At 37.8% G+C, this 14,716-nt stretch overlaps 3 protein-coding genes across 4 annotated transcripts in view; 2 read left to right on the top strand and 1 right to left on the bottom strand.

Moving 5' to 3' along the window:
* The window catches only part of itpr2 (inositol 1,4,5-trisphosphate receptor, type 2), a 114,782-nt gene extending 114,304 nt beyond the window's left edge, over positions 1-478 (top strand). For both annotated transcript variants that reach the window (XM_056261208.1, XM_056261209.1), the window contains one exon: positions 107-478. In XM_056261208.1, coding sequence (XP_056117183.1) covers positions 107-193 — 87 coding nt within the window. In that variant the 3' untranslated portion in view covers positions 194-478. The remainder of the gene's footprint in view (positions 1-106) is intronic.
* Positions 479-5,335: 4,857 nt separating this feature from the next.
* On the bottom strand, positions 5,336-10,385 carry sspn (sarcospan (Kras oncogene-associated gene)). Its single transcript, XM_056261219.1, has 3 exons — positions 9,860-10,385; positions 6,770-6,856; positions 5,336-5,882 (listed from the first exon to the last, which is right to left on the bottom strand). Exons 1-3 carry the CDS (start codon positions 10,112-10,114, stop codon positions 5,523-5,525), a joined length of 702 nt encoding a protein of 233 aa, XP_056117194.1. The 5' UTR covers positions 10,115-10,385; the 3' UTR covers positions 5,336-5,522.
* A 1,385-nt stretch (positions 10,386-11,770) lies between these two features.
* bhlhe41 (basic helix-loop-helix family, member e41) lies at positions 11,771-14,276 on the top strand. Its single transcript, XM_056261217.1, has 5 exons — positions 11,771-12,014; positions 12,115-12,178; positions 12,311-12,418; positions 12,532-12,643; positions 13,053-14,276. The coding sequence occupies exons 1-5, from the start codon at positions 11,953-11,955 to the stop codon at positions 13,970-13,972; spliced, it is 1,266 nt and encodes a 421-aa protein (XP_056117192.1). The 5' UTR covers positions 11,771-11,952; the 3' UTR covers positions 13,973-14,276.
* The last annotated feature ends 440 nt before the right edge of the window (positions 14,277-14,716 follow it).

Raw genomic sequence — 14,716 nt, 5'->3', positions numbered from 1 at the left:
TGCAATATTACACGATCTATCTTTTTTTACAGTGTAAAGTTTGTTTGAGAGGTGACTCAATTGGCTTCCCTGTTTTGTGTGTGTGTGTGTTTATCCACATGTACAGATGACGGAGCAAAGGAAGAATAAACAGAGACGGGGCTTTCTTACACCATTACAACAAGTAAACCATCAAGTCCCCCCTGCACACTGAGGACGAACTTATCACCCCTCCACACACACTCACACACAGATGCTGATGTTCACACCATGAACAACACTACACTCATGGTGATATCACACTTTACATCATGACATGACAGTTGTCCAGTTAGATGAATAGAAATGACTACAGACTTGAGTGTCATTTCATAAGTGTTTCCTCGTTTAAATCTTATAGATGAAAGACGTTTGTTAATGCACAGAGTGTGTTTATTTGGAAAATCACAAACCCTGGGCTCATGAGGGAATTTCCATTTTCTCCCAGAGGATTTTGTTGTTTTTTCAAGGGTCAGGTATTAACTCCCTCTCATTTTAATTGTCCTGTCCATAACTGGAGTATTGCTGTAACTCAAAGTGGACTTTAATCTGTGCTGGAATAACTGGAGAGATAAAGTGCCTTTAGAGAGCTTCATAGTTTTTTTTTTTATAATTCACAATTACTTTAATGAAAGATAGAAGACTGGAAACATTATCTCATAATCAGACAATCATGTGACTGTTGGGAATGTGTTTGCATCACCTTCTACAAAGACCTAAACGCTAGTCGTAACTCTTAATGACTTTTATTTTGTATTTTTATGTCAGACATGTGACTAGCATGTTTGTGCTCGCCTTATATACAGTTGTACAGAAAATAATAAAGAATTTATATTTGGTATTACAATGCTTAGTTTGACTCTGGATGTTGTACAGAATGACTGTGACCCAAAATTAAACTCATGTGATTCTCTAGTCTATTCTTTAAACCTATTAGAAACTCAGATTAAAGTTTGGAGTTAATCCCGCTATTTCCCATTCATTTTATTGGCAGTCATTTATGAGTATTTCTAAGGACCATTTAACCTTTTTGACTCATGTGGGACCCCGTTGTAACATCCTACAAGGTAAAAAAAAAAAAAAAATCATGACATCTCGACTCGAAGATAGTAATAATATTCACGTTAATCAGATATTGGTTGTGTCTGAAATCGCACCTATACCCTCATATCAATATCAAATTTATTTCTAGAATACAGTTCCAGTAGCGAGATTGAATGTGAGATTGAATAAGTGCACTCAATAACGTCCACAATGGTTTCGGACACCCAAATGGCTGTTCCCTCAAATAGTGCCCTATTTAAAGTTTTTTTGGCTTTTAGTATGAATATGTTAGCCTTACTGTTATCTATTAGCTGGTGTGCTCCTAAACAATGACAAAATTCGCATTTAGAAGACCAAACCCAATGTTGAAAATGTCAGAATCGAACGTCAGATTGACGTCAATCTCCAAAATATTGTTTTGTGATTGAAAATCGGGTTGACGTCAGAATCCAGAATCAGTCTGTCCGACGTTGGATGTTGACGTCAATCTGACATCGGGTTCTGACGTCAACCAGACTTTCATTTCCAAACAAAATGCAACCAAAATCATCCCCTGACTGACGTTACTACTTTCTACTCAAGGGTCTTGACAGAAATGTAGTGGAGTAAAAAGTACGATATTTGTCTTTCAAATGTAGTGAAGTTAAAATAAAAAGTTTCCAAAAAAATAATACTCAAGTAAAGTACAGATACTCAAAAAGTGTACTTAAGTACAGTACTCAAAGTAAATGTACTTTATTACTGTCCACCTCTGCTCATGTACACAATTTATTTGTGTTCTCATAGCAAGTGGTCATAAGTGACTGAAGAGCACCAGAGGGTTAAATCTATATTAAAATAAAATAAAATTGTACCTTATTTCCTCATAAAATTATTAGTATATAATCAATACGTTTGTAAATCAAAGTCAATTTAACTGAAATGTTTAGTCAAATCAAATTCTTATATAAGTAAGTGTTGGGGAAATGCATTACAATATTCCGTTACTCCCTAAAAAAAAGTAACCAATCGCGTTACTTAATGTTACATTACTTTTGCATTACTTTCTCACCTGGACTGGGCTTGTTTGTTTGTTTTTTAATAACAACCACAAAAAAGTTATACTTTTGGTAAATGTAAATGCCTTTTCACTCCAAAGGTGAAATGGATAAGCCTCAGGCTGAAGAAAATGCAAATCACTCCTGTACAGTAGAGGGCGCATCTCAAACTAACCTTTTGCAAAAAAAAGCCAATGTTTTGTTTACCTAAAGTCATTCTTGCTTATTAATTTGGTTGAATTGGATCACCGAAGGTCAGCAGCAAAGACATTGGTTAATAAATTGAGATTAAATACATAAAGTATATTTGTGTAATTTAACATTTAATTATTACAGGTTTGCATAATCAGAATTTGCCTTTCACTGTTTTTATTCACTTTGAACAATACTGAATCTGTTTTTGTGCAAGTGAGATGAGTAAATGCATGCCAGAACTCCATCATATTTACACAGCTCCTCTGCACCTTAATCACGATTTCTCTCAGCATTGGGAGAAGAGAGGTGTCAGTCGATAAATGGGAAAACAAAGTAACTCGGATATTTTGTTGGAAATTTAAAAGCAATGCGTTACTTTACTAGTTACTTGAAAAAAGTAATCTGATTACATAATGTGTCGATAAGGATTGTTGGAGTAATTTTGCTTAAAAAAACATCCATTGATTGCTTAAGCTATAGTATTGATTTAGGGTCCAAGACTCTGCCTAGTTTCTTCAGAGTACAAAGACCCATGTCTGCTCGTGCCTTCACTCTGGCACGGGTTAAAATTAGCCCCTGACGGCTCCATTATAGCTCACAGCTGTCACTACGCAGGGGAAAGTCCAACATGTCTGGAATGCACCATCAGGGACCAGAAGACAGTAAGTTGGATAACTGCCACTCTTACTAAATGTCCCCTCTCACACTGATCGCACTTCTTTCTATCTAGAAGCAAATGTCATAGACATAGCAGTTATTCAGCGTTTTATCATTTTGTTCATCATTTGTAAATCCAGTCTCCCCTCAGAATGCATTTTAATGGTCATTGATCCCTCCAAAAAGACTTAACACACAGTCATTCTCACATTTCCGTCATTCAGGTGTGCGCAGTTGGTAAGGCAAGACAGTCTACACCATCCTGCATAAACACACTCATTAATCTAAATATAGCACCCTCCCTTCCTTCTTTCTGCATGTGACTGTGCGTGTTGTTGTCATGCTGGTTGGTCTGAGAGCAGATGAGATCTGTCACATGAGCTGGTGTCGGAGAGGCGAGAGATCACCCCTGCAGCACTCTTTTCAAAAAACACTGCATCTGCACTCAGCGTTCCTGCTTAATCGAATAGTGTACGGAGTGACTTGCTGAAGTTCTGCAGGAGAGACAAAGAGATCAAAGCCCTCAAAGAGATCTGGCCCTTTTTTTATTTTGTGAGATGAAAAAGATGTTTTTCAAATGTTCACACTACTCTAGTCCATACAATGAAAGTTAATTGTCATCAAGCTAAAACAAAATACATAAAATATAGGAGGAAAATCATGGAAAGAATGTATCAAGGTTTCTACAAAAATATTAAGCAGCACAACTGTTTTCAACATTGATAATAGTAAAGAAATGTTTCTTGAGCACCAAATCAGTATATTAGAATGATTTCTAAAGGATCATGTGACACTGACTGGAGTAATGATGCTGAAAATTCATCACAACTATATAATAGCAATTGAAAATATATTAATAAATGGCGGATGGATTATCTCGGCAAAGGAGAAGTGCTCACTTACACAGATTTAGACAGATTTGTGAACAATATTTGAGAGAAATAGGCCTTTTGTGTACATAGAAAAAGTCTTAGATCTTTGAGTTCAGCTCATGAAAAATGGGGGCAAAAACAAAAGTGTTGCGTTTATAATTTTGTTCAGTGTATTTAAACAGAGAAAAGCATTCCTGCACAATTGTTATGCAAAGTCAATATTATTACAAGAATAATGTAGTAATATAAAACAACAAGACTTATTTGTGTCAATGGCAGGGTAAACAGTGATACTTCAATTTGTGGATGTGATCCAATGATGGCATAGTTTGGCAGCATTAGAAAAACACATAAGTATGAAATTCAGTTAATCATTTTTAAAGGACATGCAATTGGATGATAAAGGAGAGAGAGTTATGTAAATGCCTTTTATTAGAAATCAGCTCAAAGGAAAGATGAGTCATACAACGCTTACATTTATGAGTGTTTTTTTCCAATGCCGAAGCATCATGTTGCATCTCTTCCCAACAGCAGACTGAAGGTCTCTTTAAAGCAACAGACTCTTTTAACACATCAAGCAGCCGTCTTCCTGTTGGCAGCGTTCAAATCACTCAGTCCTTTTCATTTGCTTACAAGTTTCAATGACAATGAGTTAATAAGTACAGACTGAGATTTTTTGGATTGATTGTCAAGTTTCGCTCAGATGTCACCTTGCCATAAATATGCAATAGATATGTAAAATAAAAAGGTTAAACAGCATGTACCCTTCCATTGAACGTACTATCTGTTTGTCTAAGTACCCCTTTAACCCCCCCAGGCTGCTGTTCACTGGCTGTATGAAGTGTGACTTCAGTCCACAAGCCTGTCCAGCCTCGTCACTTTCATTTCTGACTGCTGTGTACACTGTGTTGTTGTTTTTTACAAGTTCTCTAGACAGTTCGAGAGTTAAAGCAGTACTGTATTTATTTTGGTATGTTTGTGTTATATTTTAGAAATTTACACCTCTTCCAATATAAAACGATACTGTATATATAGTCAAAAATCTAAATTTCTAATTTCTCTGTTGCATGACTAAATCTAACTGATCGCTATAAGCTAAAAAGTTTTACTAAAATAATGCAAAGAAAATGCAAAACATATAATATGTATTTATGTATGTATATATTAGTGCTGTCAAATCGATTAAGCGCAATTAATTGCATCTAATATAAATATTTGTTTATATAATATGTCTATGATTATATTTATTTATACATGTTATATAAATGTGTGTATGTGTATGCATATATGTATATGTATATATATATATATATATATATATATATATATATTTAATATATATATTTGTGTGTGTGTATATATATATATATATATACACATACACACAAACACACACACATATATATATATATATATAATGTATGTATACTGTACATTTTTTTGCATCATAGATAAAAATACTCTCCTTGGCAGTGGTAACCAATGTAGAAAAATACAATGAGTCTAAAAATGGCATAAAACTTTCCAAAATATTGTAATATGGCAATACAAACCCAGACTCGTTCAATTGCTTTGATAAAAGGTCACATGGCAGATAACTCCCACTGGGGCAGATATTGCAGCAAACAGTTTCTTCTCTAAAGGCACAAACACTCCCACGCGCCACATGTTTACTTCTCGACAGAAATCTCTCGGTGCCCTAAACTTTCTGCCAATTCTGGGCAGAAGGAGATCCCATCTGTAGCCCAGCGAAAAACACCTGGTACCTGTGCTTCCAGATGAGGAAAGCCCCCAGCAGACAGATGATCGCTTGAGCCAGGTTCAGCAGCATCTGCAGAAGGTAATACATCGGTAGAGTGCTTACGATGGCACTGCAGTCTGTCACACCTCTGTAGGTGAAAGTGCGGGCGATGGGGTCCTCAGAGTCCAGGGAGCACAGACAGTCCTCCTCCATTTCCTTGCAGCTGTACCTGTTGGTCAGGGCGTAATGGTAGCACTGGAATGCGATGACCAGTACGGAAATGACCAGCCCCATAGTGCACAGGAAGAAGTACAGGAGCTGGGCAGAAGTCATTTGTGATGATTAAGGCAGGGAGATGGAAATAAGATTTTAATAGACTAAAATGCCTATACTTGTTCATTTAAAACCAGCTCAGTGCCTTGGTGACTCAGGAATGTTACTGGCAATATCAATGTTCCATTAAATATAAAAGATATGCCTAATTAAAGAGACAGTTCACCACGAAATGTTAATTTTGTCATTAGCACACCACACAAAATGTATTTCTTATGTGAAACACAAAAGGAGATGTAGGCATAATGTTTACCATACGATAACAATGGATTTTAAATGGCAAGCCCCATGCAAACAACAACAACAACGCACCATGCGAGTATCATAAATGTGGTCTTGTATTTTGTGGCTTTTTATTTTGTAAATAATGTTAAATCTGCAGTAGCGCCAGGTTCCAAAAGAGGGTTTAAGCAGCGATATATAGTTTCCCAGAGAATATTTCAGTGAACACTTCTTAAAATGGTGAAGAAGTTGTTTATCCACTGAAGGTTCAATGGATGTTAAAGGTTCTTCATGAAACCATCAATGCCAATAAAGAACCTTTTTTTAAAAAAAAAGAGTGAATGGCAAAGAGACGCTTGGACGTTGCACCTATCATATCCTTTGTGTTTCATGGAACTGACATGGTGGTGAGAAAAAGATCATATAATGAAATAATTTGTAATTTCTGGATAATTCATTCAGTTCAAATATGATATGTAGATTTTTTTTTTAATTCTAGACCTGTTGCTATAGCTAGAAGTATCTTGCTCTCAGAGCTAGATATACTGTAGCACCTTTGTGAGTTTTAAAGTCTATTTGAAATGTTTTTGCATAGTATGAGGGGACAATTGTAATTGTCAATCTATTCCAAAGCTGCGTTTATTTTTCACCTTTATGATAAACTGAACCGATGCTCTCTCATCAGGCACTCTGGTGATGCAGAAGAGGATGAATCCCAGCAGAGACACCACACACATCTGCAAAACACGAAAATACAGTAGAGAAATTTTAATAGACTTGTCACTCAGACCCCAAATGTACCAAAAATAATTGAGTTGGAGGGTGGGTCACCATTATCATGTGCAACTCACAGTCTGTTGCTGGAATTTTTTGTCATTGTTGCCATGAACACATACCAGTCACTGGATTGATCTAATCTTATTTGCAGTGCAGCAGAGCTCCTACGTTTCTGTGTCTGCCAGGCTTGTCATGAGCCAACCATAACCCTCATTGTAATCAGCATTGTGCAACTCAGCATTGAGCTGTCATCTGATAATATATTGACTGCTGCAGAAAATTGAATAGCTTGACCCCCCCCCCCCCCCCCCCCCCCCCCCCTTTTTCCTTTGAGCCCTCCATGATATCTTTATCTCTCACGCTTTTTATCTCTCTCTTTTCTTCTGTCTCTCTCTCTCTCTCTCTGTGTGTTTTCCCCGCTCTTTTCTCAGCGTGATTGGAGTCTTGTGACTAACGTGTGGTATCTAATTTGATTGTTTTTCCCAGGTTCTGAGGCAGAGAAGTCTTGGTGACCTCAGCGTTTTTCTCTAGGAACAGTAGCCCTCTAGTGAGGCCTAAACTTAAGATCTATGATCTATATTGCTCCAATAAAATGTGTGCGTTTTATGATTCTGAATTTGTGTATTCAACAGAGCCGTCGCTTTATGTTTTATTGCCACATTAGCTAATGTTTTACATAATAAAAGTGTTGTTAGGGGTTGTGTGGCAGAATTGAACAGAGAAAGCTTCATTTCGATTTCTTGATTTGAATTGAGGCAGCAAACAGGATGCAAAACTGCAATTTGAATTGAAATGTAACATTTTAAGTTGGTAACACTTTACCATTAGTTAACCACATTCCTCTTAATGTTAATTTCAACATATACTAATATATTATTAATTTCAAAAGTTGTTTTGAAGTTGTAATATTTTTTTTTTAAAGTTGTAATGTTATTTAATGGACCTGAGCTAACATGAACTAACAAAGAACAGTTGTACTAAAGTTGAACAAAGGGACAGTTCACCTAAAAATGAAATTTCTGTCATCATTTACTCACCTTCGTGTTGTTCCAAACCTGTCTGAGTTTCTTTCTTCTGCTAAACACAAAATACGATATTGTTAAGAATGTTGGTAACCAGAGAGTTGATGATAGATAGCCATTGACTTCCATAGTAGTTTTTTTTCCTACTATGGATGTCAATGGGTCCCATCAACTGTTTGATTACCAACATTCTTTAATATATCTTCTTTTTTGTTCAACAGAAGAAAGAAACTCAGACAGGTTTGGAACGACATGAGGGTGAGTAAATGATGGCACAATTTTTATTTTTGAGCAAACTATCCCTTTAATACTGCAACAAATGCATTACAGTTACACAAACTTAAATTAAATCATGTAATTTCTATTATATTCATCTTAAAACTGATGCATGCAAAGATATTGTCCTGTATTTCAGACCCTGTTATGTTTTCGGTCTACGTGACTGAACATGCATGTCTGCACTCAGGGATTGCTTTGAGCTGGCTTGAATCTTTTGAACAATCGTTTGCTATTTATAAGTTTGATCTTACTCTCTTGTGATTCTCAAATAAACACAACTGTAGTATTTTTTGGATTTATTTAGCTGAGGAACAACATTCAGACTGCAGGAAAAAGTGGCCCAAAGCTGATTTTTAATGTGACTCAAATCTTTTTTTTTTTTCATTACAGTGTGAACACCACAAACCACATGGCAACTGACCTTTTGATTTACCGCTAAGCCATTTCCATACACTGTAAAAAAAATCGGTTAAATTTACGGTAAAAAAACGGCAGCTGTGGTTGCCAGAAATTTTCCATAAAAAATACGATAGCAACATTTTAGGTTTTACAGATTTAACTTAAATTTAATGTAAAATACCGTAGTACATTAACTGATACAACGTTAATATACCAATCTACTGAAGTTTTTTACTGAAGTATTTTATAATTTTGTAGTATACAGACACCAAACACAGTGGTGATGAGAATCACATGAAGATTCAAAGCCTATCACAAGCAGCTTTTCAACAAGTTGAGAAAGTCAAAACTAAGATAAAGGAGGTGCACAATGTTATTCACACAAACACTAAACACCATCATGGTAACACACATGACATAATGCAATAAACATTAATTTACCAACATTAGATGTAACATAAAACCTTAAATGTACATAACTTATAGGAAAAACAAAAACTAAGAAGAAACAGTTATTCAATGAAAATGCATAAAATGTGAAGTGTCTTGCAGGGAATTCTGGGAATGTCAATTTACAGTTTTCCAAAAACTTTAACAGTATTTTACTGCAAAATTACATTAAATGTACGGTTCGATCTATTACAGTTATTCACCATGTACCGAAACTTTCTGTTAACTAATTAACTGTTCTTCACCGTAGCATTCTTTTACCGTTAAAATCACAATCAGTTTTTACAGTGTAGCCCGGACCTCAGTCTGAACAGTCATATCATGCGACTTTTATGACTTTTCCATAAGTTTTAAGGTGACAGCTTTACACAAGCAAAACTTTAGGGGTCGTATCATAAACATTGAAATATTATCTCCTCGTGCTTGTCTTTGTCCTTCTTATCGCCTGTGCATCACCTTAGAAATTAACAAATAACACTGACTTCAGTGGCCTTCCCAGTAAACGTGCTGTATATGCAGGCTTTGTTTTTGTTCTTTTGTGCATGCGAGCCAGTTCAGGATCGGGATCAATTCACACTTGAATCTGATATTTTAAACACATTTTAGAAAGACAAAAAAAGCCTTGCAGTGTGAACGTATTATTTTTGTACTTGGATGCGCGCATGCTCTCTCTAACAGCATGCTTATATGCTTATGTACAGTACAAGGCTGTGTGGTCAATGAATCTGATGTGATGGCCTCATGCATGAAAGAGTAAAACAAGGCATGCTGGGAGTTGAGGGAGAGGTTGATGAAGAGCAAAAGGAAGCTTACAATGATGCCGGCCCAATGGGGCGTCTCCCTGGCCAGCAAAGAGGGGCTAATGGCAACCATGAGGAAGGCCACCCCTGCTACTGCGATGCCCAATAGAAGCTGGAACAGAGCGACAAGCAAAGGAAAGCGGCAGCCACAACATGTTTGGACATCCTCCAGTAATGGGCCTTCAGGTTTTGCTTTTCCCTTCTTCTCATTGGCAGGGGTTGCGTTGCCTCCTCCAGGCGACCCCTTCGGACTCGTCCCCGACCCCATAATTCCTCCTGTCTCGTGCTGAGATTCTAAATCTTCCTTTGAGGCCGACTGGATGTTCTTGCTCTCGCCCTCTATCTGTTTGTCCTTCTTTTTCTTTCTCGCCTGCCGTCTCTTTTGCTCTCTTTAGCTAGACTGTTCCTTCACGCTGCCTGCCGCCCCGCTTGCCCTGCCCTGCCCTGCCCTTCCCTCCCTCCTCACTGGAGGCTTCTCTCCCTACGCGATCCCTGCTCGCTATTCGGAAGCAGAAAGGGCTCTGAACTAATATGGAAAACATTTGGAGCAGATTCCACAAGAGCCACATATAGAGCACAAGGAGAGGAGACGGAAAGGAGGGAGGGTAGGAAAGGAGAGGGGAGACATAAAGGGGGACTCCAACACACGACAACTAATAGACTCCCTAAAACTAAACAGGAAACAGGGATCTTACTGAGAGAGCAGAAACAATTCTTGTCACTGGCAAACATGTGGGCGAGTGTTTGAGTCCTGCCAACTTCCTGCAACATACTGTGTAATCTATTCATTACAGCCTGGAGTTAGTCACATGATTTTGATGAAGTTACGTGATCCGCGGGCATGTGAGAGGGTTACAGTTAATCTCTTATGAATATCATGAGAGAGAGTAGATATTTCACTTTGTGTTAATTATGGAGATTCATTAACTACATGCATGACACGTTTCTTATTGAATATGTCTGTATTCACCTAGAGCTTAAGTAAAACTTTTTTTTCTCATTTTATATTTCATGCTCTGATTTGAATGGGTTCATCAGCTGAAGTGTTCTGAAGGCTGGGTATTGACAGAATGTGGTCTATTTTCAGCCACACTATATTGAGAGCTTATTCTATGTGCTGTTGTGTAATGTCACACCTCTTCTTATATCACGTATGCATATAAGCAAAGCAATCTCAGTAGATTTTATAGATATCAATTCATGCTCAAGATGCTGCACAAAACTCTAGAAAAGTTTCCATTATAAAGTTGCAAATACCATTGCAGACAAATAGAAAAACAAATTGAAACAGGTCATTTTGTTTAAAATAAATACCTGATAATCATAACTGTCCATTTGCAAATCTTTAAAAATATGCATTTAACAGATTACTTATAAATTATACTTACTGATAAGAAGAAGAAGATTTTATTGACATCAAGCATAATTATGACCCCACCCCCCACCAAAAGAGGTATTATCGTCTTAGACAAATAGTGAGAATTATATTTGGCAAACCTGATAAACAGCCTATATGAAGGCATTTTGATAATGCATTTATTTAGCGACATAAAAAGGTGCTTTTGAATGTTTGTTTACCTTAAGGTATGAAATATTTTTGTTGATGTTGTTTTTTCTAAAATGACAAAAATTATTTTGTGTTGGTTAGACTATAATAATTTGAATTGGCTTTATATAGAAACATTTAAATGTTATTAATAATACTATATTAAGTACTGGCATTTGATATATACATGTGTAGATATTATTCCTGAGACTTAAAATGCAATTATTTTAATGCTTTGGAGCGATATGCTGAGGATTATTTTTCAGAGTCTATTCAGCAATGAACTGACAACTTTCAATCCCCATTTAATTCCCAGACTCTCGAGCTGGTGCATTTACACGTGAGTGTGCGCGCGGTTTCTGCCTGGTGGAGGCGCGCGTGCGCGGTAGTCGCCACGAGCAGACTGAGTGCTGGGCAAAGTGGCAGCTCAGGCGAGCGCACACACACTTCATCATTCAGAGGTGCTGTGCGAGACCGGACACAACGCACTGACGCTCCGCGGATACTGGATTAACCAAACCTGATTGCAAAAGAAGCGAACAAGAAAGTGGGACAAAGTTATGGATGAAAGAATACCTAGAATGCAGGGCAGACAGTTCCTGGATCACGCGGATTTCTTGGGGTAATTTTATGTTCGGTTGTTTTGTTTTTAATTTTGTTTCAAGTAACGTTACTATTTTTTTAATGTGTGTTGAGATTAAAATAGTGTTTTCTTTTTATAGGGTTGAATATTCGTCCCTCTACATGTGTAAATCCAAAAGAGGGATGAAGAGAGAGGAAGGAAAGGTAAGCAAACTGTGGACCCGTGAGGGAAACGTGATGTCCGTCAGGTTCACGTAACACCTCGTTATTAAGAATATGAGTGATAATTATTACTTTAAGAACTTTTTTCAATGGCTGCCTGCTTCCCATTCACAGGACGCGTACAAGTTACCACACAGACTGATCGAGAAAAAGAGGAGGGACCGAATAAATGAATGTATTGGGCAGCTGAAAGATTTATTACCCGAACATCTCAAACTTACGGTAAAATCACCTGAATTTTTTTTTTAGTCTCGTTAAAATGTGTTTTGTACATTTATATTTTGTAGAAAGCATGAAATTAGGGAAATCCTATAAATGTTCGTATTGTCTTACAGACTCTTGGTCACTTGGAAAAAGCAGTAGTTCTTGAGTTGACGCTGAAGCATTTGAACGCTTTGACAGCTGTCACAGAGCAACAGCACCAGAAGATCATCGCTTTGCAGAACGGTAAATTACATAATATCCAACCCACACAATACAACCTGAGAAACATCTATACCACATGAAGTAAAACAGAGTAAATGTAGCTTAAACACTAACATAACTGCACATATGAGCGCATAATTATGTGTATTTTATATTTATCTTATTTATATGAATGTCACGTGTTTTTATATATTTAAATCTTATATATTTATATCTGTTTTGCATCTATCTATCTATGATCTATCTATCTATCTATCTATCTATCTATCTATCTATCTATCTATCTATCTATCTATCTATCTATCTATCTATATCAATCAATCAATCAGTGATCTATCTAATCTATGTACAGTTTATTTCTATGTATCTGTCTGTCTATCTGTCATTTTTCTGTTGTATATGACAGGACTTTGTCTTTGTTTTATGACAGGTGAGCGATCGTTAAAGTCCTCCCTCCAGGCTGACTTAGACGCGTTCCACTCAGGCTTTCAAGCATGTGCCAAAGAAGTCCTGCAGTATCTGAACAAGGTGGAGAACTGGACGGCGCGTGAGCAGAGGTGCACGCGACTCATCAACCACTTGCACAAAGTTTCCGCGCAGTTCCAGTCGGGCGCAGGGATCCTGCAGCAGCAGTTGCCAGGCGACGACGCTCCAGAGCGGGACACGCAGAGAGACACACAAGCCAACTGCGTCCCTGTCATCCAGAGGACTCAGAACCTCGAGCTGAACGAGAACGACACAGACACTGACAGCGGATACGGAGGAGAGGCGGAGAAAGGCGATGGCAAATGCGAGAAAGGATGTGACACAGCGAAAGGAGTTAAGATCAAGCAGGAGTTCGGAGACGAACGTGTCACCAAAAAAGCCAAACTGAACTGGTCTGCGAACGGTGCATCTGATTCCGCCAATACCCGACCGGACGTGGCGCTTATGAACTCTTTAATGGGAATGACGGGTGTTGGTGGACAACAGACTCCCTTTTGCATGCCGTTTTACTTCATAAACCCGTCCGCAGCAGCATCGTACATGCCTTTGTTTGACAAAAGTCATTTGGAGAAGTTGGTGTATCCAGCGGCTGCGGCGCTGACCACACCGTTCCCGTGGCTTTACCCCGGGATTCCCACTCACGCCTCCACCGCAGCTGCGGCCGCCGCTGCCATCGGTTTCCCCGGTGTGTGTGCCGATAAAACCTCCGGATTTGATGGAGCATCCTCAAAAGATGACGAGCCGCTGTCTCCTGACGGTGACCTGTCCAGCGACGCCGACCTGGCCTCTCCTGTGTCTGGGGACCATGGCTCAGAGAATGATGCCTGTCATCAGTCCCAAAGAAATGAAAATGATGGTACATAAAGCTGGTCCTTTTGACCGTTGAGTGCACACTAGTTTGCTTGTAAAATTGCTATTTATCTGTTTATCTTAATTTAATTGTCATTGAGTATTTAGTATAGTGTTTCTATGGATTTCCAAGCAAAGGCTATTCTTTTATTGTTTTTGTTTGTATTATTATAATTATTATTAGGATTCAAAATTTCACAACAAACTGGTTTATCAGAATGGGGAGAATGGGGGACGTTGTAACAGCCAGTGCCTTTTGCACTGATTCCTTGAGATATTTGAATGAAAATCCAATTGACTGCAGCCACTTTTATGTCCTTTATGTCTCGCCATTTAATGGCATATTAGTATTGACTGAAAAAATGTGTGAAATCTCAGACTTTGCTCTGGGGTTTTTTGGGTTGTTGTCTTTTTTTATTTTTTTATGAAGAAATGTAGTTTAGTGCAATACAAATTAATCCTCTTTAAGCTAAAGAACGGCACTTATCCTAGCTGAGTTTATTTTATTTTATTTTTTTGTGAAGATTTGGAAGTCACATATTGGACTCTTGGATGTAATGTTTGATATTGACCTCAAGCAGGCTGGTGTGACTGCTGCAGTATTTGTCAGATATAACTTTCTATTATAGTATGACTGGATTCCAGTCCTATTTCGCTCTTTTCAATGTTCAGTGCTTGAAAGAGTTACCTACATACCTCAACATACCGTAGAGTTTGGGCCACGACTCATTTCTTAGAGATGCTCCTCTGGCAGGGGTG

This window comes from Rhinichthys klamathensis, unplaced genomic scaffold, assembly GCF_029890125.1.
Source record: "Rhinichthys klamathensis goyatoka isolate OS25496 unplaced genomic scaffold, OSU_Roscu_1.1 h1tg000181l_1, whole genome shotgun sequence".
Taxonomy (NCBI): Eukaryota; Metazoa; Chordata; class Actinopteri; order Cypriniformes; family Leuciscidae; genus Rhinichthys; species Rhinichthys klamathensis.
Note: the sequence above shows the minus strand (reverse complement) of the source record. Positions and strands in the feature narration are given on the sequence as shown.

Bases quoted from the DNA above. Each gene is read 5' to 3' on its own strand.
- sspn (XM_056261219.1), bottom strand. From the start codon at position 10,114: ATGGGGTCGGGGACGAGTCCGAAGGGGTCGCCTGGAGGAGGCAACGCA. The intron at 6,857-9,859 runs GTAAGCTTCCTT...CGTGTTTTGCAG, and splicing joins CCCATTGGGCCGGCATCATT to ATGTGTGTGGTGTCTCTGCT. The intron at 5,883-6,769 runs GTGAAAAATAAA...ACTTCTGCCCAG, and splicing joins CGGTTCAGTTTATCATAAAG to CTCCTGTACTTCTTCCTGTG.
- bhlhe41 (XM_056261217.1), top strand. From the start codon at position 11,953: ATGGATGAAAGAATACCTAGAATGCAGGGCAGACAGTTCCTGGATCAC. The intron at 12,419-12,531 runs GTAAAATCACCT...ATTGTCTTACAG, and splicing joins CCGAACATCTCAAACTTACG to ACTCTTGGTCACTTGGAAAA. The intron at 12,644-13,052 runs GTAAATTACATA...GTTTTATGACAG, and splicing joins GATCATCGCTTTGCAGAACG to GTGAGCGATCGTTAAAGTCC.